At 39.1% G+C, this 25,031-nt stretch overlaps 2 protein-coding genes across 6 annotated transcripts in view; one reads left to right on the forward strand and one right to left on the reverse strand.

The window, feature by feature from the left end:
• Window positions 1–11,006, reverse strand: part of slc36a1 (solute carrier family 36 member 1) — a 48,135-nt gene extending 37,129 nt beyond the window's left edge. The window contains exons 1-7 of one of the 4 annotated variants that reach the window (XM_044363293.1): window positions 10,793–11,006; window positions 7,242–7,378; window positions 5,071–5,194; window positions 4,887–4,977; window positions 3,856–3,944; window positions 1,998–2,087; window positions 840–924 (exon numbers count right to left, since the gene is read on the reverse strand). In XM_044363293.1, the coding sequence (XP_044219228.1) occupies window positions 840–924; window positions 1,998–2,087; window positions 3,856–3,944; window positions 4,887–4,977; window positions 5,071–5,194; window positions 7,242–7,278 (516 nt within the window). In that variant the 5' untranslated portion in view covers window positions 7,279–7,378; window positions 10,793–11,006. The remainder of the gene's footprint in view (window positions 1–839; window positions 925–1,997; window positions 2,088–3,855; window positions 3,945–4,886; window positions 4,978–5,070; window positions 5,195–7,241; window positions 7,379–10,792) is intronic. The other 3 variants (XM_044363297.1, XM_044363295.1, XM_044363296.1) reach the window with 3 other exon arrangements.
• Window positions 11,007–12,117: 1,111 nt separating this feature from the next.
• atox1 (antioxidant 1 copper chaperone) lies at window positions 12,118–16,379 on the forward strand. 2 transcript variants are annotated; one of them, XM_044363298.1, is made up of 4 exons: window positions 12,120–12,285; window positions 13,274–13,349; window positions 14,823–14,976; window positions 15,321–16,379. In XM_044363298.1, the coding sequence occupies exons 1-3, from the start codon at window positions 12,280–12,282 to the stop codon at window positions 14,945–14,947; spliced, it is 207 nt and encodes a 68-aa protein (XP_044219233.1). In that variant the 5' UTR covers window positions 12,120–12,279; the 3' UTR covers window positions 14,948–14,976; window positions 15,321–16,379. The 2 variants fall into 2 exon arrangements, with proteins under 2 accessions (XP_044219234.1, XP_044219233.1); XM_044363299.1 differs by lacking the exon at window positions 15,321–16,379 and having other exon boundaries at window positions 12,118–12,285; window positions 14,823–14,977.
• Window positions 16,380–25,031: the final 8,652 nt, after the last annotated feature.

Consider the following 25,031-nt stretch of genomic DNA (forward strand, 5'->3'; position numbering starts at 1 on the left):
AAATTCCTGTGACTTAACAATGACGACGGATGATACGGAAGCGCCTGGATAGAAAAGAAGTAAAAACTTGATGATTATATTCTGTTTTTACCGTGAGTTTATCTCATTGTCAGTTTCATTTTGTTGAATCAGTATTTTCTAGTCATTCTGAACTCTGTCACCTCAAATTCAGGTTAACAAACATGAAGAGAAGTTGTAAAACTAAATGAAGCAGAAGCGTGACAATACTGATAACCATCAGACTTCCATAATTACAAAAGTTCCCGCAAAGACGTATCAGAATTCGTTTCCATTTCCACCTCATGTAGTAGAAATTTATTTGCAGCTTTACCAGTGCGTGCTGTAGCATTTCATTTGCATATAAATCCTTGCTGTCATGGAAATCACTTTTATTCAACTGCTGCTCGTGACCTATTTCTACTTTGGTGTGTGCCAACTTTAAGTACAAAGTCAAACCTGCTCTATGTAATACTCTTACATAAGAGTGGACACTGTCAAATAAAACTAAAGCAACCATCCTGACTGAGTTAAGGCCACAAGTCCATCATCAAAGTAAACAGAATGTGGTTCACACACTACATTTGTGCTCAACCTCTACATTTATTGGGGCACGTAAACACCATGGATTCATTCTGCTGTTAGGTCAAAGGTCACAAAGCACAGTAAGCTGGATGCTGTGTTGACACAGCAAACAACATGATGTCCAGCAGCAGTGTGACAAGCAGTAGACGACTTGTAAAGGGTGTCTGTCTGTATAAAGTCACTGATTACACGTTCTGGGAAAGTGTGTCTGTTAGTATCATGCAAGTGATGAGTAGTGTGTGTGTGTGTTTAATGACCTGCTTGACATTGTCACTGAGGAAGACAAAGTAGACACAGCAGAAGCCGAGCTGAGTGATGATGAGAAACAAGTTCACCGTCCGTCTGAGAACAGAGAGAAATGAAAGGGGTCAGACAGAAGATACTTATACAGTAAATACAGAGACTAAACTATGTAATCACAGGTTCATGAGCTAACAGGTACATGAATGAGATGAGTTTCGGAAGGGAAATACTGATGTTTTATTCCTGACTGCAATATTTTGTGCCTAAATATATGTATATTCAGTGACTATAAAGAAAAACGTTCATATTTTGGTAAAGTTTGACAAGTTTAGAGGTGTTTGTATTATATTTAGACAGAACCAGGCTAGCCGTTTCTACTGGTTTACAGTCTTTGTGCTAAGCTAAGCTAACTGGCTGCTGGCTGTAGCTTCATATTTATAGATATCAAAGTGGTATCAATATTCTCATCTATATCTTGGCAAGAAAGAAAATAATTTCCCAAAATCTTGAACTATTCCTTGAAATTTGGCTATTTTCATACTAACACTTCTCTTCACCAGTCTGTATATTTCTGAATAATTACCAAAATATGTTCAAAAGTTCCCTGAAAATAAATATGTAATTTGGCACTAATTTTAGGCAAAATAGGAATTTCATCAAAGATTGGCCATATTTAACAGAACTACTGTTGGATGATTATTCATTTACTGTTGGGAACTTTTTATCCATATATGTTGAACTGCCTGAAGACAATTGTCCTATTTTTGCATGTTTAGCTGAACTCCTGCACTGAATAAAGATTGTAGGTTAAACTAGTGACTAGCAATTCATCAGTTTATTAAGTGTAACAGTTGAACACTGTCACAACAATTGACGATTTTCCCTACAATTAATACCAAATTACACTGACCTATCCACAAAACCTCGACGAAATTATCCATAAAATACCCAGAAAGTAAAGCAGTACTATATTTATATCTTTATATCATGTATTCAGTGTTTCCTCTAGAATCATATTCCATCATGAAACTCTCCACTGAATACATCATTTTGTAATAATATGTAAAAAAACAAAACAAAAAACAAATCCACCCTACGATCAGGACTGTAGGAGAGGACTTGAACAAAAAGACAAACACTCATTTTGGCAAACTGGTAAATATTTATCTTACCTTCCCCATTGTGAGTGTCTCCTCAGCCACGAAACATTTTCCATCCCATACTGCGCCGCCTCGCCGTAGGTCAGAGACGGCCTGTTGATCCTGGAAATGCACAACATAGTCAGATCATTTGGAAGAGATCTGTATAACTGGAGAAAACCTCTGCCTACCCTCATAAAGAATATATACTGTAAGTTTCCCCATATTCACACACATCAGGGGCTTCCTAGTGACAGTAAATGTGACTAAACTATTGATAGAGTAAAAAAATGGTACATTGGCTCCTGCACATGTCTGAGGGAATGAGGGGGAAGCGATTCTGACTAAGCAATAAAGAAAAACAAACACAGGAACATCTTTTCCCATGATTTTGATTTGTGACTCTTTTTTTTTTTTATGTAGAAGCTATTTGTGACTGAGAGCTTTTTGTAGTAGAAGCTCTTCATTCATGTTCTCTCTCTCTCTCTGGGTTTAATCCTCTTTAGCGTGGCAGGGCGGGGTTGGAGTATGTCCCTGCACGAAACAGGGCAAAGGGCAAGTGACACTGTGGACGGGCGGGTTGACTTTAACCAAATGCAACACACACATTCATGGAAATATGATAACGAGTTAAAGTGCACAAGTGCGTTAATCGCCTCCAGTTGTAAACTCCCTAACAGCTGCAATACTGATAATGGCTCACACTTGGGGTTTACTGCCTCATTGCTTCAAGTTTATTCTCTATTCTACTGCTAGAAAATCGACAAAAGTGATATTTACTGCGGCGATACATCACTTCTGATTAGCTGATTACAGGTCACGGTTACATTATGTCTGGTTTGTGGAGTTGACAAAAGCCTCGATGGTTTCGCTCTAAAACTGTTTCCATATGCTGCTGATTACACGGTAGAAAACGCCTAAATAGAGTGCAGTCTGTCAGCCAGCGACAACAAACAAGTGGCTGTTGACACAGCGGACAGCTAAGTAAACAAATTACTACAAAAGCAGAGCTTAAGTGTGGTTTTACAGCGTACACAGCGTTGGCAGGAACAAGCCACAATGGACTCGCTGTGAGAGAATAGAGGTGGTGACAAGAAATTATCTTCAGGCCGTGTTTTGAAAAGCAAACAACCGCGGCTGGATCGAGTACAGGAGCAGACAGTATGATGTAAAATAGCTTTCAGTGAACCCGTTTTATATAAACCTGCAGTTACAGTTACTATATTGTGGTAATTATTCCTTTAATATCTCTGGTTGTGAGTAAGACTGCTTTATGGCAACTCTGAATTTACTGAACTTTTGCATTTTCTGGTTATTTTTCCTATAAAAACTTTCACAATTGAATTTCTAGAGAATTTATAACCATCTACTATGACATATATTTATATATATATGTGTATTTTTAGGAACGACCTGATAACATTCACACAGTTACACGTTCACACCTGCAAGCTGCCCAGTACAAACACAGTCTGATCTGCCGGCCACTGAGCAGCTGCACTGGAGCGTTTTTTGGGTTACTGGTCTTGCTCAAGAGGCATCTCAGTGGTGGTGGTGGTGATGATGATGAGGGAGGGACAAGTGCTGCTTCTTCACTTTCCCCCCCACCCAGATTATTCCCGCCAGTCACAAGCTCGCTTCTCTAACCTTTAGGCCACTATTATCCCGAAATGATCCATGACGCAATAGATTTTATCCGTATCGCCCTTCCCTAACTGGGCTGATTGTTATTTGGTGACAACACTGACATTAGTGGAACAAAGCTGTGGCTGCGATGCATTGTGGTCTATGAAGATTAGAGTGCATTTAAAGTACTTCCTATTTGACAGTTAGGAATGCGTGTAGATAAGTTAATGTTACTTTCAGTCAACTATACTTATACTATACTCACTTTACACTGAGGTGGTGAGAACATTTGACCAGCAGCCTCATACAGTGGACTGCGATGACGCCCATACACAGCAGACTGACTGGTCCCAGCTGGATGGAGAAAGAGACACAAGTCATGTGATTCATTTATTTAATCTTTGTATAACTGTTCTAGCACAATATTACGACAGAAGACTCTTTACGATGTTGCAAAAATTAAATTAAAGGGAGTCAAGTATAATTACTAATGTGTGTGTGCAGATGCTTTATATTACAAGTATTCAGAGTATTTTAAAGGACATAAAGAAAAGTTGAAGACATGTGACTGGAAAAAAGGGAAGTTATCAGTCTGAAATTCCTGCTACATGGAGACGCTCCTGTAATTTCGCTTTCGTTAACCCTTTTTCTTAACATGATTAGTCAAGTGCAATTAAGATCTAAAAAGATGTAAAGTTCATTACTTTTTTTCTCATTAACCTAGCTTTCATTAAAACAGTAATACTTCTCTTGATATCTGGCTTTGACATGACAGTTCTGGTTTTTGGTTATTGAGAAATAAACCTTTTTGCAGCACTGTGAGATGAATTTTTTATCTTTTCATGCATCACACGTAGCCGGCTTCACTGTTCTTTACCCACAGTATTTCAGTATGGGGAAACATGTAACAGTTGCAGTCTAATTGCAGGTCTCTACATGATTCTGAGAACTAAGAATGCAGTTCAGGGAAGTGATGCTCCGGGAACAGCAGAGACACCATTGTGTGAAAATTCAGTAGACAAAAAAACAACCCTGATAATTAGAAGTATTCATATATCGAAGCTCGACCTATTTTCATTATTTCCACTTGTAAATATATGTATATAAATATATGACACTACCATACGATGACAAAGCAAATTCTCACTATAATTACCCGCAATGTTCTGTAAGCTTTACCACATCTGTATCATGTCATGAGCGTCAGACAGGAACGGAAGCGTAATCTAATTTAGCGAGTCCAGACCTGTCATGTGACCCGGCCTGATCAGATAATAAAAATCTCTGTTCGCTTACCACCAGCCCTGCATTCTTTACCGCCAGAGGCAGGCCGAGCAGCCCTGTACCGAGGTTCCCCTTCAACAGGTGGATGAGAGTCTGACAAAAACTGCAGGAGGGGAGAAAAAGTTATTTCTACATTAGTCTTAAGTCACTACAACAGGCTTTTGACTGTTGTTATTAAGTGCATGTTTGCTTTTACGATGCGTACGAGGTTCCTGTCCGTCCTCCGATCCTCTCGTAGTTACGTTGAGGTCTGGACGGTCCGGGAGGAGAAGGACACAGAGCATCCATTTCTGATGGATTTTGGTCAGAGAACAAAGAACCTAAGGAAAAAGTGAGAGCAGAGGAATTATCACACAACGTCTTCGCAACCAACTTTCAACCCTTCCTGTTCACATTCTACTACTGCCTCCGTTTTATAAAAGGGTTAAGATAGAAACCAGTACAATGAAATGAAACTTTGACTTTAGAGAATCACAAACACTGGGAGATTTTAGTAAAAAAAGATCACTAAATTGCTTTGAGTAAATGTAGTTTAGTTAGAATAGATATTTACTGGCTCCTCAGTTTAGTATCTGCAGTGCACCAGACTCACTGCATTGAAAAAAAAAAAGTCTCGATGACCTAATTTAATGAAGGAGATTCCTACAAAAATATCTCCTGACATCTGACTGTAATAACCACATGACCCTAAATTATTTGGTTTGGCTGTTTATCATTTTGAAGTGGAAAAAGTCCTGTTGGACAGCCGAGCGGCCCTGCAGCTATTCTCAGCTACCGCTGGCTGCTTGTTGATAGATGCATGAGAGACACGTCACCCAGCAGCAGACTTTGCTTTACTTCACTTTCTCACGACTGTTACTACTCCTTTTTCCTGAGCGCAAGAGGAACTGCTACTGTTTTAATGTAGCCGGGATGAAGAGCGGAGGATTCATTCTTGCGTCAGGAATGTCTACTGACAGTGTGAAAGCTAATGCTGCGGTGAAACTGAGGCCCGTCCCAGCTGTACAGTCCTTGGCATCGTAACAACAGACTACACTGAGACAAATATTGACAATGTTGGTGGGGTTTTTTTTTTTCAAGCATTTACTGTTCAGGGGTAGTCCAGTAGGGTTTGTCCTTTAATGCACCATTTATGCTCTGTTCCAATGTAAACACTGTACACTGTCCGCAAAAAATGTGAATGAACCAAAATAGAAAACAGATTTAAATAATTTTATACTTGCTCTGGTAACAAGGAATCTTTTAGTTTCTGTGTCATTTCAACAGACAGTAGCAGTCTGGACACATTTTCTACATTGTAGAACAATCCTAAAGACATTAAAACATATGGAGTCATGTAGTAAATGTAAATGATGATATTAAGCTCACGGTTTATAACGCCATCGTTAAGTCTCTTTTATAATGGCTGATAATGGTGACCGCCTGCAGTCTAACGGCTGACGGTTAGCACTGACGAAGACACACAGACGCAATAAACAGTCATCACTGAAAGGACATCGGAGCGTCTGTGTGTCTTCGTTGGAGTCGACTACTGACTGTCAGCCGTTAGTCCACCGTCATCATCATCATCATCATCATCACAGCACAACACAGAGACTGTAGGCTGTCATCGTTATCAGCGATATACAAGAGACTTAACGAGGTCAGGTTAATGTAGTCAGAGAAGACAGTCCCTTGTTTGGTGCCGTGACCCGGATCAAAGACTTACTGTGTTACAAATAACACAAAGACACTATTGATACAGACGGATCAGTACACAGAGATAATCACTCTGATATCAATATAGTTATAATTAGTAATACAGTCTCTGTCAGATCAGATAAACATTCATATTTACAGGTTTCACACACTCAGCTGGGGGATACAAGCCCCGTCTGACTTATCGTTACCTTGGATACTGTGTAGCCTAATATAAAATATGAAATATACGATAACACAGCATATAAATATGAAAATAATACAAGCTTACAACTATTAAATAAAAGGTAAAATGACTGACAACATTATATTCTATATTACAGGATTTTGCTAGTAGACACAGTGACGGTTTAAAGCTCAAATGATGTATTTAATGTAACACGCTACAAGCTGTCATCAAAGCCAAAGGTGTCTACTTTGAGGCATCGAAAACTTGAAACATATTTTGCTTTGATGCTGTTTTTGTTTACTGCATGATTCCATATGTGTTATTTCATAGTTTTAATGCTCTCTGTGTTGTTCTATGATGTAGAAATAAAGAAAAACCCTCCAATTCATAGATACATAGATAACATGTTGAATATGAACCCTGTTTATATTACACTGTATTATAACCCAGAGTACAATGCAACGTTATATCGACAAAAAGAGTGCGCTTGATTTAAATACCTTCACCTCGGATGTCTACGTCGCTAGAAGTGATCATGTTGGGTCGGGTGGTTTTGTGGGCGGCTGGGTGTCGTCTCTCCCAGCCTTGCGGATCCTAAAGCTGGGAGATCAGGGAGTCCAGCATCGACAGCTTTCTACTGCAACACAAAGAGATGAGTGTGAGTGTGCAGACTCACCAGTAACACGGAAACAAGACCGAGTGCCGTCATGCTCAAAAGGAAGTTACAGTGTTTATTGTTTTTATGATACGGTGCTCCTCTGAATCAGTGATCGCTTTCAGTTAAAATTCAAAATCCATAGTGAGATTAACTATGATCCATGCACTTTCCCTTTGACTCTTACATCACAACACTACTGACACTACAGATAAGATGTATTTTCACTAGCATAAATACATTATTAGCATTTACCTAACTGGTAGTGATTGACATCCTTGAGGTGGGCCATGTGGATAAAAGTAGCTATGTGTAATTTAATATCACCATATTGATATACATTTTTAAGATACATTACACAGGAACTGGCTAATCCTGCTAATTAAATACCTGCTGAATCAAGGTACAAATATGCAAAAATCATATAGAAATACTAATAACACCATAAAGAAGCCATGAAGGTAATTAAGTTCACTACCAAAGTATCAATAACATATAAGAAATCATGTTCCAATGTCATTTCTATTCTCCCATTATGTGTGTATGTCTTTTTTCTCATGCTGTGATGTGTGTTAATTTTGTCTGTTTTGTCTCTTCTTCTTCTTTAAATATCAATAAAAAGAGAATTGTAACGAAAAACTAAATCAAAGACTCCTCAAAATCTGAGAGAAAATATTCCATCCAATGAACCTGAGATCTGCTCAATCACAGGTTTACTGCTGTAGTGACTGGATTCTCTCTCGTCTTAGAATTTTAAATAAAAAGTCATTTGAAATGTTTCTTTTTAATTCACCGGTGCTGATGATCCTATCAAACTCCCTCTAATCCAAAGCTTATCGTATTATTTAATGAGAAGCAGTTTTCAAACCCGGGGATCCGGAGTAAATCAGACCCCTCCTGTTTCTCTGTAACCTGTTCTCCCTCTGCAGCTTTTGGGTTGACAGTCTGGTGTATCGTACAGTCTTTGAAGAAGGCACATAACCTCAGACCACTGATCCTCGGTGGCATAGGGGTTGTTAGTGAAAACAGGATGTGTGAGAACATCTTTATAACCTGCTGTGTGCTGCTGTCACACGAGCATTATGTACAAAAGCTTTGCTGTTCACTTGTTCTGATGATACGAGGACCACGACAGCAGTTTCTAGGAAACAAAACTGGCGCTCTCATTAGTTTAGCACCACTGTTAAGTGTTTAACGACTTCAAACCAACTTGTGAAACTAGCCTGTCTGCTTTTTACAAGAAATTAGCACATGGATGATCCTGCAAAACAAACAAAAGCTTTAAAAAGATGTTTATCCAGAAGAAGTAGCCCTTCTGAATTTATTACAATCTGGAGAATATTCACAGACTTTAAGGCTTCTTCCTTACATTAGTAGGAGTGTTTCTGCCACGTTACACAATGAAAGTAAACAAGCTACTTTGAAGTGAAACTACAAGGCTAGTCATGCGTCTCCATACAGTGAAACTTGATTTCTGCTGGCGGCTCCTGTCGGAAGACAAGCCAGAGTTCAGTAATGGTTTACTGAGCATGCAGAGGAGAGAAGTGTGATATCCACAACAGGCCAAAGTGTCTAAATTATGAGCTACTCAGCAACTTTCACAAAGAGCTGTGACATGAGAGGTCTTAAGTGAGCAGCGTGGAAATGCAAATATCACGGTGCTGCTGTTTCTGTCGACAGCACTTCAAAACCAAAACCAAGAAGACAACAAGACGCTTCACGTTTACTGCTGAAACAACTGATTGATTGGTCAGTCGACAGAAAGTTAATCAATTAATGAATAGTTTGAGTCTTTTTCTTTCTGGCAAATATGCCAAACATTCATTGTTTCCAGCTTCTTAATTGTGAAGATTTACTTCTTCTTTGATGTATGTGATAGTAAACTGAATATATTTAGGTTTTAGACTGTTGGATGGACAGAAAGGCCATGTGAAGACATCACCTTGGGCTTTAGGAAACTGTGACAGGCATTCTTCACTGTTTTCTGACATTTTATAGACCAAAGATCTTCATATGAGAAGTATCTTTATGTGTATATCAAAGGATTCAAATAAAGTCAAAAAATAATTTTCCTTCAGAGAATAAAATGCCACATCCCCAGTTAGCCAACTGGCTAACTCTCCAGTTAGCCAACTGGCCAAGTTAAATATCATAACTTCAGTTCTTCCTAGCAACACCTCCAGTTAGAAAAATAACATTTTCACTTTCAATATCCAGTCCAACAATCCAAAAACCCCACAGATATTCAATTTATAATGTTGTGAAACAGAGAAAAGCAGCATGTCTTCACATTTCAGAGACTGGAACAGTAAATGTTTGGTATTTTTTCTTGAAAAATGATTGAAACAATGAAATTTTTTTAAAAATGGTTGCCAATTAATTGTCTGTCAATTGACTCATTGGTTAATCATTAATCATTTCAGCTCTAAGGCGTGTGTGCTAATTTATATAGGCTATATACATACATACAATTACTAACTTTTGTACCAAAACTCGAAAAGTATACCTCCTAGTGTATTCTCAACAACCATGTACAATAGTTTTCTTTATTCAATGATGGAAAGACATTCAGCTCAAGCTTCATGAGGTGGAAATAGTGACCTTTACATTAAAAGGTCTAATTGTCAATATTTAGACTGATCCTGGATGCAGCTTCCAGTGTTTACTGGTGATAAACTAACACACAGCACATTCCGTGTTTGATAAGGGTGCGGCCAAACCAAATCCGTTTGCAGTTGCTTTTTTTAATGTTTTCTAATGCGAGCTACTGTCCTTTCATGACAGCGCGCGCGCGCGCACACACACACACACACACATACAGACACACACGCGAACACACACACACACACACACAGACATACACACACAGACAGTGCAAACCGACCAGATAAACCCGATAATCCCATCATTTTAAACTAATCTTTGGCCCGGAGACGTGTTGAGTGTGTTGAGTCGCCTGAATGGGCACGGTGATAGGTAGGGCAGGCAGACAACAAGGGACAAACATCACTGATGGGATCTAGCCCAGGAAACTACACCATCAAATGAGCTTATGATTAATTGTGCTGTGCCAAGAAGGCAGTTAAATGGGGCTGCGTACAAACGGTTTAGTTTCTACTTGCCTCCAAGAAAGACACACACGCACAGAGGGGACTGAAATAGCAGGAAAGCCGTTACAGACGTGGGCTAAAATGGGAATTTACAAGCGCTAAATTAGATAGCCGTTAACAAGAGGCTAGCGACACACTTGTAATAACCTGTTACTCGCATTGAAATCATGACAGTTTATTTTCCTACAGCTCGACGAGCCCAGTTATGTCACAAACAAGGTTGGCCGACGTTAGCTATAGGTTTTCGATGCCATCTTTGTGTCTGTAAACACGGCTCATCACCTACCTCGGAGAAACCTTTGTGCTGTCTCTCCTCTGCTGGCGCTCAGGCTGGCTGTACCGGAGGCTAACCTCGCCACAGACCTCGTATTTTCATATCGTAGTCATCGTGTCTGGCTGAAATTTTACCGCACAGAAACACTGCACCGATTGAACGCAAAATAGGACTCACTCCGCCCGGGCTCGGCACCCCCGCGTCACAGAGCCAGCGGTGTGGTCATGTGACGCGGCCGAGGACGGAGTGCGTCGTGCTTGTTCGACGCAATGTTGCCATAGAGACGGATTATAACGTTGATATATTTAATACTTTTCTTTAAAATGTTGTTATACCGTTCTCAATGATTTGTATTTATATATATATATATTTATTATTTTCATATTCGTCTTGATATATTTGACCACACACATTTTGTTTACACAGTTCTTTATTCTAGTTGATCTTTTCTTATGGTATGTACATTTTTTTTTTTTTTTTTTTTTACAGTTTTTATTCTACACTTGTTTTGGTCAGTGCTAATAAAGCCCATTTGAATGGAATTGTAACAGTCTTAATGTGTTTTAAAAAAAAAAAAAACGCCGTTATATTTGGACGGACGTTTATACATTTCTGCTTCTGGAAAAAATAAAAAAAAAATCTTAATCTCGGGAGGAAACGGGAACATATTCCAACTCACTATTGTCATGTTTATAAAGCACATAAACAAGAACTGACGGAAATGCAATATGCCAGTAAAACGCCGAACCTACTGATAAAGTATTATGTTTTATTTCTATTCTAATTATTATTTTTTAATTTAATGTATTTATTTATTTAATATTATGTTACTGCATTAGTCGACACATCGCCACCATGGAATGAATTGGCTCTTTTTTGGAAAAATGTTTCGTGTAGGAAGCGCTTGGTTTGATCACCGGGACAGGCAGACTATCATGCAGTTAAGGCTCTAGGGTGTCTGCACAGTTTGTTTTACTTTCATTCGGCCTCCCTCCAGCGTATTTTGCTTTAATAATTACGTGAAAAGAAATTACAGGACACAAAGGTCTTAAATTAGCAGAGACAGGAAGAAGGAGGCTGCCAGACAGTCCAGTCTTCTGGGATATCTAAAATCAAGTTAGCCATAATGCCGCCAGAATAAAACCGGAAGTTAAGCGGGTTAACAAAACCAAGTGGCAGTGAAATTCGTTATTTCCTTTTTGTGAGTTTGTAATTATCACACACTACGTTATAAACACGTATAGTTTTTGTTTTGTTATTCTTGATTCAAAAACAGCTGCAATATTTACATACCGCGTGTTCATCTTCAAAAACTTAATTGCGATGTTCACACCGGAAACCATTTTACTTTGAAAGTGAAAGCTAGCTTGACAGTTAGCATCTAACCAGGTAGTGGACGTTTCTGGAGGATTTCACAGAAGTTACAACACTTGCAAGTCAGTCAGAGGCAAAAGTCCACAGCTGGTCTTACAGCCAGGTTACGCCACATCACTCCAAACATGACCGTGAGTTGTTACCACCGATATTTTACTTGTAAAGTCTAGCTTTAGCACGTAACGCTAGTTGAGATAGCATGCAGTCTCCGCATTGACAAGTAGCATATCCAAGATAAGCTAAGTTTGCCATAAAACTTGCTGTAACGTTAAATAAGTTGGCTAATTTTAAAGTTCTAACGTAAAACTAAAAGTAAAAGACCATATAGTAGCAAAATCGACTAATTTGATTGGGCAACAGCACCTACAGTTAGCTGAAAGAACTTAGTTTAGCATGACTCCACTGTGTCTGCTCACTTGGACTCTGTATTGGATTATTTTATTACCCATCACATCTGTTATATCTCAGATTCATGTTTGATAATCTGTATATACTGTTATTGTATGTATACACATTGCTTTAATTATTCAGGTATCAGTATTTAGTAAACTCAATTCCAACATCCAGTCATGCACCTGACTACCTGAGCAACGTCCACCTGTGTATACTCAGTATATTATAGTTAGTTATATAACTAGTCTCTGTTCTGTTTTTAGTTATTCTATTTATTTTTTTATATTTGAGTTAGTATATATATTGTGTATAATTTGAATTACATATGTTTCTTTTAACTACCTCATTTTGTATTGTGATTTATGTTAAGTGGCTGCTGTAACACTTTAATTTCACTTTGGGATTAATAAAGTACTTTTATCTATCTAAGATAAGATATTATACAATTTGTTGACCCAGTGGGAAGTTTGCCTTGGAGGTCACAGTGTATGAAATCACAGCAAAACAACAACAAATTCATTCATCCATCAATTTCACATGACATTGTTTCTGATATTCACAAGTCATGGTCTAGCTAACTTTAGTTATTGATGACAGTCAGTGTGACAGCTTGAGTGTTGATGTGATGAATTTATTGATACGTATGATACATGAGTGAACCACTATCCCCATAAAACGCAGTGTCATGTAGGTGTTGCATAACAGGACATGATTATCTCTTAACAGAAGCACGAGTTTGAGGTGGCGATGACGTGTGAAGGATGCTCAGGAGCTGTCACCAGAGTGCTCAACAAGCTGGGAGGTGAGACTGACACCCCATCAAACTACACAATTTGAAAAATGTGATGAAGTCATGAGTGTCCTCTCTGCAATAGACCGTACATCAAACTACAAGCAGCATGCAAGTCAGTGAAATTTAAAGTTTAATTTACATCCATCAGTGTTAGTGGAGGTTAGGTCACAGTAGGTGGGAGGCAGGATACACCCACAGGACTACTAGGATTACATAAATATATTAATATCAGCCTCCAGGTTTTGTCTGTTTATGAAACTGCTGGATATCAACCAGCCAAGCCATCCACTTAAACTGAGATTTGTGCTCCCGTTTGACTACATAATAGCTGCTACATAACATCACTCTGTAACACCTGCAATGAAATTATACCACACATTTTTATACATTTATTCTGTTTTATCTAAAACCTACAGATACAAACACTCACCGAGCACTTTATTAGGAACATTCGTATAAACAGATCAGCTCTTCAGATGCACGTACGAGTGATGGCATTTGTCAGTTTGGGAACTTTTTTTTGTAAATGAAACTCACACTCAAATGGGGCAGAACACGGAGCCTTATATGGCAGTTTTAGGGGGGCGTGGATTATGCTAATGATCTCCATCTCATGAACGTGCACCTCCTCATGAACGGGCGGCATTCATCAGGCTGAAATGAGCGATTTATGACAAGTTCAGGCAGTTAAGAGTAGTTTGTTGAATCTGAGTCAGAGCGCTTTTATAAGCAAACCTCACAGAAAGAATAAGATTTTAGGATAAAAATACAAAAAAATATTCTTGCATGAGATCCAATGTCAACAAACCTGAAGATATACACCATAAAGCTTTATAAAAGTAGAATTTACGGCAGAGCTGTTGTATTGGATTGCATTAGATTGCACAGGTGTTCCTAATAAAGTGTGGGGTGAGTGTATATGAAGTGACATCTCTGTGTGTCATTGCTGTAGATAAATAATACTCCGTCTCATCACAGAGAATACACACATAACAAATGAAAGCACAGTTCAAAAGTGTTCACAGGCTGATTGCATCACACACATCCCATGACTTCTTGGCTCTGAATGTTGAGTCAGCCAACAAGTCACCTGATGCTGTGGCTTTTTTTTTTTTTTTTTTTTTTTTTAATTATATTTGGCTTAGTCATTAAAATGTTGAGTGCCTCAGTGACACTTCTGCTTTTTTAGCTCGTAGCAGTGCAACAGTCAGACTGCTGACATTCTCAGTGAGGAAACATCTTCCTTCAGATCCTCGTAAACCGTCAGAGGTCGTCTATTTGTAAATTTAAACACTTATTAAGCGATGAAGTGGAAAGTTTCACTGCAGTCAGATATAACACGCCCTCTTACCAAAAAATTTGACTTCCTTCTGGTGAATCTTGTCCTTCTACAATCCATCGTATTTCATGTGCTGTCATGCGAGGCTCCGTGCCGTCTTCCCTCGAATTAAACAAAGCGCCTCTTTGTCGTCCGTCTCTCAGATGTGAAGTTCGAGATCGACCTGCCTAAGAAACTGGTTTGGATCGAGTCCGACAAAGACGTGGACGTTCTCATGGAGACGCTGAAGAAATGCGGCAAGGAAGTCAAGTACAACGGCACCAAATGAAGGAGTCTGCTTCTGCTCATGTAGAACAGGTGACATGATGGTGACAAAGTGTTAAAGTCCGTTTTTTTTCCTTCTTAGCTGAGATTTGTGTTTATTTCCCCCCCCAGATTTATATGTATGACACCATAAGCTCTCTTATCTTTTAGAAACATCGTTGCTTGATTCAGAGAAGTCGGAAGGAGATGCATTAAAACAAAAATCTGCCCTTAATTGATCTCTCTGCAGTAGTAAATGTAATATAAGTTCACATAGAGCATAATAGTCCTGCAAGTAATAACTATTTTTGTTATTAAATAATCAATCATGAATTTTCAAATGGGACGGGTTGGTTTACGTTTTCCATTTTTGTGTTTTCTGTCTTTCATTTCTTTAGGAAATAATCGCTGCTGATGCAAATTGAAGATTTATACTGGATTTAGAGTTCTTAACCCGTCTGGAAGAGTCTGATGGACCCTAAGTGAACCCACCACCACCACTACCACTACCACCCCCCCCCCACTGCCTCCTCTCTCACATGTCTACTTAAACGCTCACACGCACAACAAAAACCCCCCCCCCTTGGGTGCAGATCTTGTATCAGTGTTGTGGGATTCATGAGGCCATGAGGAAGTGTGTTTTAGAGAATAACAACAAACCTGAAGATTATGATGTTAGCACTTTTTGTCTGTGAAAAATGCCTCAATTATGTGCGGCGCTATATCTCTAATTTGTTTGTTTTTGTTCCATGCGAAACAGGAAGAGGTGATTAAGTTATGACGGTGTTGCTTCTCCTCCAACATGCCTCCATTCAGCATGATGATTTGTTGAATAGCAGTATGTTTTTAAATTGTGAAAATCACAGCCTTCTTACATCTTTGTCATTGTATTCGGATTTTGCATGCATGTGTATTTATCTCATCATTAATGCAGGAGGGGACGAGGCAGAGCTGAGCGGTATTTCCATGAATGTTTTTAAATATAAGTGCCAGCTGTAAAATCAAAAAGACCTGATAATAGACGTCGTCGCCATTTTCACATACTGTCATAATAAGTTTCCATCATGAAACCTCAGAAATGGGACGCAAGCTCTTTAAGGACGTTCCCTGAATTATTGACTCAGTATTATTATATTTTTGTTTGGATTTGACATCATTAAAATTCATCCTCAGAAGCTCCGTGTATGAATACGCCTGTAGATCTGCTCCAAGGGGGGAGAATACCGTCCGTCTCTCTTCCCTTCAGGGACCATATGCTGGACGTTAATTTCTTCCTCTTCGCTTCCTTAGAGTTTACACTACAATAATCGACTAACCCCACAGGGCATCTTTGTTTTCTTAAAGCCTTTGTAGTAATTCACTTTGTTTTTTTTGTTACTTTGGGGAAAAGTCACTTTCTCCTTTCTGTCATGATATGCTGTATAGAACCAGAGGAAATAAAATCACTTCTGACTCAATACGTCATAGTTTACTGTTTTATTGCTTTATTTAGACGGTATTTTATAGGAGTATTACCTCCTCTGATCAAAGGAAGCTTGATTTTTGTAGAATTATTAAAAACAACAATAGTTTAAAAGGGAATTGAACAATGAAAATAGAGTTTAAATTGTACATTGTAGAAGAACACAAGTTTCTCTGAATGATTTACATATCTTGTTCCTTTAGAGTTAATAAACAACATTATGGTGCAACACAAACTATCTGTTACATATTCTGTGGCGACAATAAATAGTCACCTTTTCCCTGTGCAAAAGAGTGTAGCCTCTCTGTTACACTGAATAAACTCACTACGCTTAAGTCACTTTAGAGAATCTTGCAGCAGCGTGCACATCCTGCTGGTGAAAAAGGTGCACAGTGTGCACGTCCAACCCCTGTTTGGTACAGGTGCAGGACAAAAAACAGCAATGAGGGAAAAGACAGTATCCACACTGTAATTTGAAAGCTCCCAAGTGTTTATATACATGAATAATTTTCCAACATCCTGCTGGTGAACATTAAAATATAAATGTGGGCTTTCGGGCCTTTGTGGCATTAGAAGTAAAATAGACACAACCAGCAGTTTTACAGACAGCGTCATCCCAAGAAAAGGTTTTATTTTTTGTTCAGTCTTCATATTTGTGTTTTAAAAGGCAGTAGGTATGATTTTCACTGTGATAGAACTTCCATATTAATGTTAACATATAAATATGTTAATATGCTAACATTATGATGTTAGCATGCTAACAAGCTTACACACTGACATCCTAAACATTAGCATGAGCAACATGAGCCCTTTAAAATGCAAAAGATCACATAGTAAACTTTATAACATGCTAAATGTTACATATTAAGATTTAGTAGTTGTTAACATGCAACTCCTGGCACATTAACATGCTCATATGAGTGAAAGTTGAGCCACGTCTGAAAATGTAGAGAGCCTGACAAGCTGAGTCAACATCCTAATGTCACTTTGGGGGATTTTGGGCCTTTTCAACAAGTATGTCAGACAGAGTGTTTTCTGCATGACTGTGTATGATGACAATTTTAGAATCAGGAATGTCAACAATCACTGAATCTGAGGGACAGATTAATGTTGTAGACTGAGAGAATGCATATAAATCTGACATGCTAATCTTTCCGTTGAGGCCTCGTGAGGCGGTCTAGTAAAGCTGTTTGTTCCCAGACGTTCAGGTGTATGTGGGTCCAGATAAGAATATCTAAACCACCATCACTTGTTATTACATTTCATAGGAGTATTACCTACCTGATTGAAGGAAACTTGATATAACATCTGTTTTAAAAGTGAATTGAACAATGAAAACTGGGTTAAAACGCCAGATCAAGTGGTGATATACTGCTGATCATTTTGGGTGAATGAAAGCAAAATATTGTGATACTGTATGGATCCTCATCAAGAAACTGTCAGATTAATTTCAGTGCACATTGTGGGAGAATTTTTCCTTGTTTTCATCTCTTCCTCTGAAAAAACTACATTTCTATACAGCTCCAGTGTTGAGATCTGCCGCTGCACAGCACACACACTACCCAGTATAATGCTGCCCTTAAATCAGATACACTTCTGTCTATAAACTCACTGTTGCAATATTCATCTCTTTACCATATTATGTCCAACTGGTTGGTTTTATAGTCTCTGTTAACCAAAAGGTACAACTGTCACTGTGTGAGCCTCACACAGAACCCTCCCTGTTTAATGTGTTTAGGTTGCATAATGACTTGATTCTTCTACCACTGGGAGGCGCTCTGTGATCAAGATGTGCACACTTTCTTGAGAGTTGTTAAAAAATACAGCTTGTCTCTTCTTTAAATTGTAACTTATTTTTCTGTGCAGAGCTCAAGGACAGTTAGTTTTTTTTTCCCAGCGTAGTCGGCACAGTTGGAAGGGGATTAAATATTTACTAGTTTGTCTTATCAATGATCCTCATAAAACCAAATAGTGATGTGAATCAGAAGCACATGGTCCAGATTGTCACTGCCTGTGTGATTTCTCTCAGCAGAAAGCAAACTTTTGGAAAATTCAGCAGAGAAAATTCCAACATGACTTTGCTGAAAACCTCAAGAGTTAAATCATCATCATCTCAGACGTCATCCAGCTGGTAGGTTCAGTTATGAAATGCAAAAGTACTGAACTTTCTCTGGTCAAATGAGGCTGAATTTCAGCATTGAGGGCTCAGTGAGACAGATGGGTGTTTCAGTTCTGTGCCATGCATCATATGGCCCAGATATTTCTGCACAATCTGAAACTTATAACACTTTATTGATCCTCCAGAGAGGAAATTATATTTTACAGCAGTACAAAAAAGAGACCACAGAGGTAGGTAGGAACTGGATACCTGAGCAAAGTGACACAGTAATTATACATGAAGTATACCATATATAACAGATAATGTAGTATAACGTGAATTCAAAGCTGCAACATGTAACTTTTTGTCAATAAAAATAAAAATCTCTGTTCATCAAGCTGCTATCACAGACAGATTCACAGCTGGTTCGACCCTTGAACTGTCCCCGTGGATGACGCCCAGCAGGACGGTCACCAGCGAGGCGTAGAAGAGGGTGGCACAGCAAATGTAGAAGGTCCAGCCGAGGTGCTTCAGCAGCTCAGGTTCCTGCTGTTCGATGGTCACTAAGAAGGCGATCAGTGCGCTGGCGCAGAGAGCAACTGCAGAGGAGAGGATGAAGATTACATGAAATGTCCTCATTACATGCTGTAACTGCAGGACGGAGATTTGTCAAATCCATGATGCTCAGTGCTCAGAGGCCACCGGTAGAACATGTTTCATTACATGCAAGTAAATGAAAGCACCATGATATCCTTTGGGCAAATGGGAAATTATCTAGATACCGTATTCTACCTTAAAAACAGGCAGTAAATTAGCTTTCACTTTTAACTTTATACCAATTTTTTCTCTATTGTTTCATAAGTAACCAAATAGCCTACCTCAACTGAAGTTTACATTATGTAAGAAACTTAACGCTGACATATCAGACATCAGTGTGCTTAAATGCACCAATAGGGAGTATATTGAATAGACCTTTAATTCAAAATACAAATGAGTCATAATTACATCATAATTACTCTTACTGGTTTGTAGAACAAAGAACTAACGTGGTAGTAAAGTATAATTTTAATAGATAATTTTAATAATAAATCCATGCACTTTTCATGCACAATTACAGTAGATACAATACTAGTAAGTCAGTTTTTATAGTTTTTAATAGTGTGGCTAAAGGGGCATTGCAAAATATTGCCAGAGCACAGGTGAGCCACCTGCTTTCAGCATTCACTGATATTCAAACTGCTGCCTGGATCTACAGTTTTGTGCATAATTCACTGTTTGCTGTATATACAGGGACCAGTGTTGTTGCTCTGTGGTGCTCCCTGGTGGTCATTTGAATAACTGACAAGATGGCCTTGCTGGATAAAGAGATAGTGATGTTTGCATGTATACAGTTGAAATGTACAGCTTTAGTCAGCTGTATGTCATACTGGTAATGATGTTGAGGAGCAGAGCAGCGATGGCCTTCCTTCCTCTGGTCAGAGCAGGTCTGACGGTGAGCAGAGCAGTCAGAGACAGCAGACTGGAAGCAGACAGAAACATCCACGACAAACTGTAGCTACCTGCAAGTAACAGATTTAAAACGTTATAACAAGTGATGGTGGTTTAGATATTCTTATCTGGACCCACATATGCCTGAACGTCTGGGAACAAACAGCTTTACTAGAACGCCTCACGAGGCCTCAACGGAAAGATTAGCATGTCAGATTTTTATGCATTCTCTCATCAAGTTTGACAGAGTCTACAACATGATCTGTGATGCCCTCAGACTGAACGGTTGTTGACATTCCTCATTCTGAAATTGTCATTACACACAGTCAAAAAACACTCTGAACTGTAATCAACCTGGGGTCAAACTGTGGTCTGACATACTTCTTGAAAAGGCCCAAGATCCCCCAAAGTGACAAGGTGACATTAGGACGTTGACTCAGCTTGTCAGGCTCAGCTCTACATTCTCAGACTTGGCTCAAATTTCATCAGTCTAATCTGTCTGTCAGCCTCAGCTGACCTCTATGTGCTTTGAGCTGAATTGTAGATTTAGCATGCAGCATATCAGCATGTTAATGCGCCAAGAGTTGCATGTTAACAACTACTAAATCTTAATATGTAACATTTAGCATGTTATAAAATTTACTATGTGATCTTTTGCATTTAAAGGGCTCATGTTGCTCATGCTAATGTTTAGGATGTCAGTGTGTAAGCTTGTTAGCATGCTATCATCATAATGTTAGCAAATTAACATGTTTATATGTTAAAATTAATATGGAAATTTTATCACAGTGAAATCCACATCTACTGCCCCTTAAAACACAAGTATGCTGTTGAAGACTAAAATGATTGAAAACCTGCTTAAAAATAAAAAAAAAAATACAATTTCCAGTGAATTTTGACACTTCATTTTTAATGCAACATTGACAAAAAGTCTAAAAGTGCTATGGATGAAATCATAACAGCTACTGGATCAACAGATCCATCTCCATGACTCCATCTGCAGATTGACATCGTGTGAAATGATCGAAAGCTCTTAAATGGAACTTGAACCCGCATACACGTACTGCACAATTTAGTTTTTATGTACAATGACGGATACGGGACTCTTGCAGTAGCTTTAATATGAGTTTCTAGTTTCTATGAAAAAGTATTGACTGACATGTATAAACCCCATAACCTACACCTGACTAAACCACATCCTTTCTTGGATTGTTAACTGATGATGGTGATTACCCCCCAAAAAACATTAGAAGACATAACTTCCATAAGTTATATTTTTTTTGTCTAAACCTGTCTTTAGTTAAACGATGCTTACCCAGCCAAGCTGGAAACGTGGTGCAGCTGGAGAAGCCTTTGTAGGCGCTGCAGAGGGCAAAGAGTCCCTCGCTGGCCCCCTCGGTCTGAACCAGCCACTGAGGCGAACAGAGACTCATTGTGTACAGCAAAAACTCCACAGATAACAGGGTTGTCAGCACAGTCACTGGATTCCTCATATTACCCTCCCACACACACACACAAACACTGTCTCCCTTCAGTGGGTCTGATAGTTTGACTGTCTGGATAATGTTCGTTAATTCTTCTCTGCTGGAAGAAGCTGCAGTCTTCTTCTGGAGTTCGGTTTTCTGTTCCTCTAGGTTTTTAGTTTGAAGGCCTAAACTGATGTAAATATTTCTGTCACCACTTGAGCGAGGTACATAGTCCACAGAAAGTTGTTGCTCGTAGGTGTGACATGTGTCTTACTCAATGAAGGTGAAGCTGAAGAGCAGAAAATGCTTTTTGTAGGCCTCTCCTTGACTACTAACATATTATGTGACTGGGTCTGATATATTAAATAAAGTGTATTTCCGCTAACAAATATTGGCTTCTGTCTTGCCACAGTCGATACAATTAATGTAATATACTGAAGCAAATAAAGCATGTTTGCTTTTATCCTGAAGCTAATGTTGACCAGCGGGTTGCCATATTGAATCCATGCTCAATGATTAACACACTTTTGTTGTGTATGTTGAATACTTTTTCTTAATATCCTTTTGAATGAATAGACAGCAGCCTTGAAATTTCCATCAAGTGAAGCAGTAGGGCGGATAATACCTGACCTTTGTTTTTCATGGTTTTGAGACTGAGCCACTTAGACAATAGTGAGATTTAAACTGTGGCAGCAGTTTGGGGAAGGCCCTTTCCAGTTTCAACATGATTATGCCCCTGTGTACAAATCCAGGTCCATAACAGCCTGGTCGCCAGAATAAAACGTTAGCATTGTACGTATCATCTCAACATTTCTAAAGTGACGTAGTTCACATGTGATCTATATGAGTTGATCTTTTCTGTACAGGAGGAGGAGGGGCAGGTGGTTGGTTTGTAAGTTGGCAGCAAATTGGAAAATCAGCAGAGAAAACGGTTCAAGACCACCTCGAAACCAAAACCAATGTCCGCTTCCTGTTTCAACCGACAAAAGCGGGTGTTTTTAGCGAGACATTGGGAGATTTGCAGCCGTTTTTCTGGCGAGAAAACCGTCTTTTTTTTAGTGAGACATCAGCTGTTTAACTTTATGTTTTATTTTTATTTTAACCCAAACCATGATCTTTCCCTAACCCCAACCAAGTGGTCTTTGTGCCTAAACCACAGCGTTGTCACACCATTAAACATCATTATTCAACAGGTAGAAATATTAATATGCTACATTTGTAGAAATGTTGATATGATACGTAATTCACGTGTTGAAATGTATATATTCAATGTTTCTGTGGTTTGCAGAAACTTTCAATGCCAACGTTTTCTTCTGGCGACTGGGTTGTCCATAAAGAAATGGTCCCAGTTTGGTGTGGAGGGACTTGGCTGGCCTTGTCCACAACCCCAACCAACACCTTTGGGATGAACTGGAACGCCAACTGTGAGCCAGGCCTTAACGCCCAACATCAGTGTTGGACCTCACCAATGCACTATTGTCTGAATGGGTTCCAACATCTAGTGGAGAGCTATAGTGCCCGAAACCATGAATAGAGGAGGCTGGTAAAGCAGCAGATCAATGCCCATGGTTTTGGAATTACAGTTATAATCATATATGGGTGTAAAGGCTTCAAGAATGGTTTGTATACAGTGTTGTGCAACCACATCTGTTCCAAATGTCCACACTCAAAGGCAGGGAGAAAAACATGCCAATTTATAAAGTGGTGTGATTCAATGAATTGTACAAATGGGCATAACGGCGCACACTTTTGGACAATTTCTCAGCCTATCTTCTCACCTCTAGACACCTGGCAAATCCCTGTGTCTAAATATCAATTGCTGTTTTGAAACGTTACAATTGTCGGATGCATTCGCCCTTCAGACTAACGAACGGAGAGGGAGTTTCAGTCACAGTGAAGTGATCAGACAAGCACTTTGTTTAAGACACACTGCCCAGATAGCGATATTGCTGTGGCCCAGATCTGGCCCACACCCGACACTTTCGGCACGCTCATCCGGCCCACATACCGCGTGGAATGATGGCACTTGGGCAGTCCGCTCATGTTTCCCAGATCTGGGCCACAAGCAAACCGTATGTCAACCAAGAACAAACCAGATAAACCAGAACTGGCCCACATCCAGGATACACATACCTGAGAGCACCACATCTTTACCAATAAAGGCCCACATTTAATTTGGGATATTTGGACCATATTTGCTATTTTACATGTGGGCCATTTCAGGCTCACATCCATTTTGTCTGGGCCAGAAAAAGGCTGGCATTGCCGCATCACTGTCTGAAGTGGCCCACTTCCGTATGCTATCTGGGTGGGGCCTTAATGTCAATGTGTCCACGTACATTTAGTCATATAGTTTAAGTTGTAGGCAATGACTTCATTTGTCATTTTATAATTTGCTTTGTGTGCTCACGTGTTCTAGCTTTCATCAGGGAGAAACACAGCAAGTGCAAAACCACTTTCATGCAAAAAAACAGACATTTTTTGTCTTTTTTAATGTCTCACCACATAAAGGAGATAGTTTCTTTATGCATATGGAGCGCCATGAAACTTGTGTGTCACACTTCACAAGGAAAAAGAGAATAGTGTTAAATTTTCCCTTTACGTAATTTTAAAAAACTCATATACTTGAATGAAAACACTTCTGTCTTTAGTCTTTTCTTTTTCTCTCTTTGGACTTTTCATACTCAGCTCTACATTTAGCAGTAGGCTGTGTCATCTATATAGCTGTATACGTTTTTTCAGAGCATTCATTTTGACGTGTCATAGCAGGAAAAATACAGGTGTAACTAATAATCGTTCCACTTTAGTCTCCCAGACAACATGAGGGCCCAGAAACCTGCACATGTAAATGGAAAGCAGCAATGATTCATGTTATTAATTACACCTGTACTTTTCCTGTTATGATACATTAAAATATCTGCCATGAAAAAAGGTGTTAGGCACTAATATTAGCATATTAGCATATTAACACACTATAATATCTCCCTCACACACACACTCGTACTGTATACACTCTGTCCTTAGCTGACCAGTAACAGGTAATATACTGTGTGTGTGTGTGTGTGTGTGTGTGGGCATGTGTGTGTGTCCCATGGGTTGGGTTGGGGTGGGGTGTAGTTAGGACTGTCAGATCCTGTCCAGTGTGCCAAAACAAACACCCCCATCAGCAGGAGGTTACATCCAGTGTGGGACCCTGCGGCTTCACGTCTCTCTGGGAGTCTCCGCCGTATATTTCCTCTCCGTTTGGTGGAACTTCATCATCCTGTTCTGGCTGGAAATTCATGTTGACATTTGCCCATATTTCACATCACAGTAAATGTAATGTAAATGCAGAGTGCTGCTAGTGGAATCCTGTTTGGTCAAACCTGTGAAGGTAAAAGAAACACATAAACACATAAATTTACAGATTTTGTGTATGACAGTCCAAGGTAATCATAAGACTAAACGTTGAGAGCTACATTAGGGGCCCCATGATGCTGCATTGCTCATCACATACAGATGACAAAACTGTTGGATGGATTGAAAATAGAAAGGATGTAAAATTTTGTAATTTATAGCTTTACCATGTGGAAGATGTATTTTGACTCAGATATAC

The sequence above is a fragment of the Thunnus albacares genome, chromosome 10 (genome assembly GCF_914725855.1).
Source record: "Thunnus albacares chromosome 10, fThuAlb1.1, whole genome shotgun sequence".
NCBI classification, from domain to species: Eukaryota; Metazoa; Chordata; class Actinopteri; order Scombriformes; family Scombridae; genus Thunnus; species Thunnus albacares.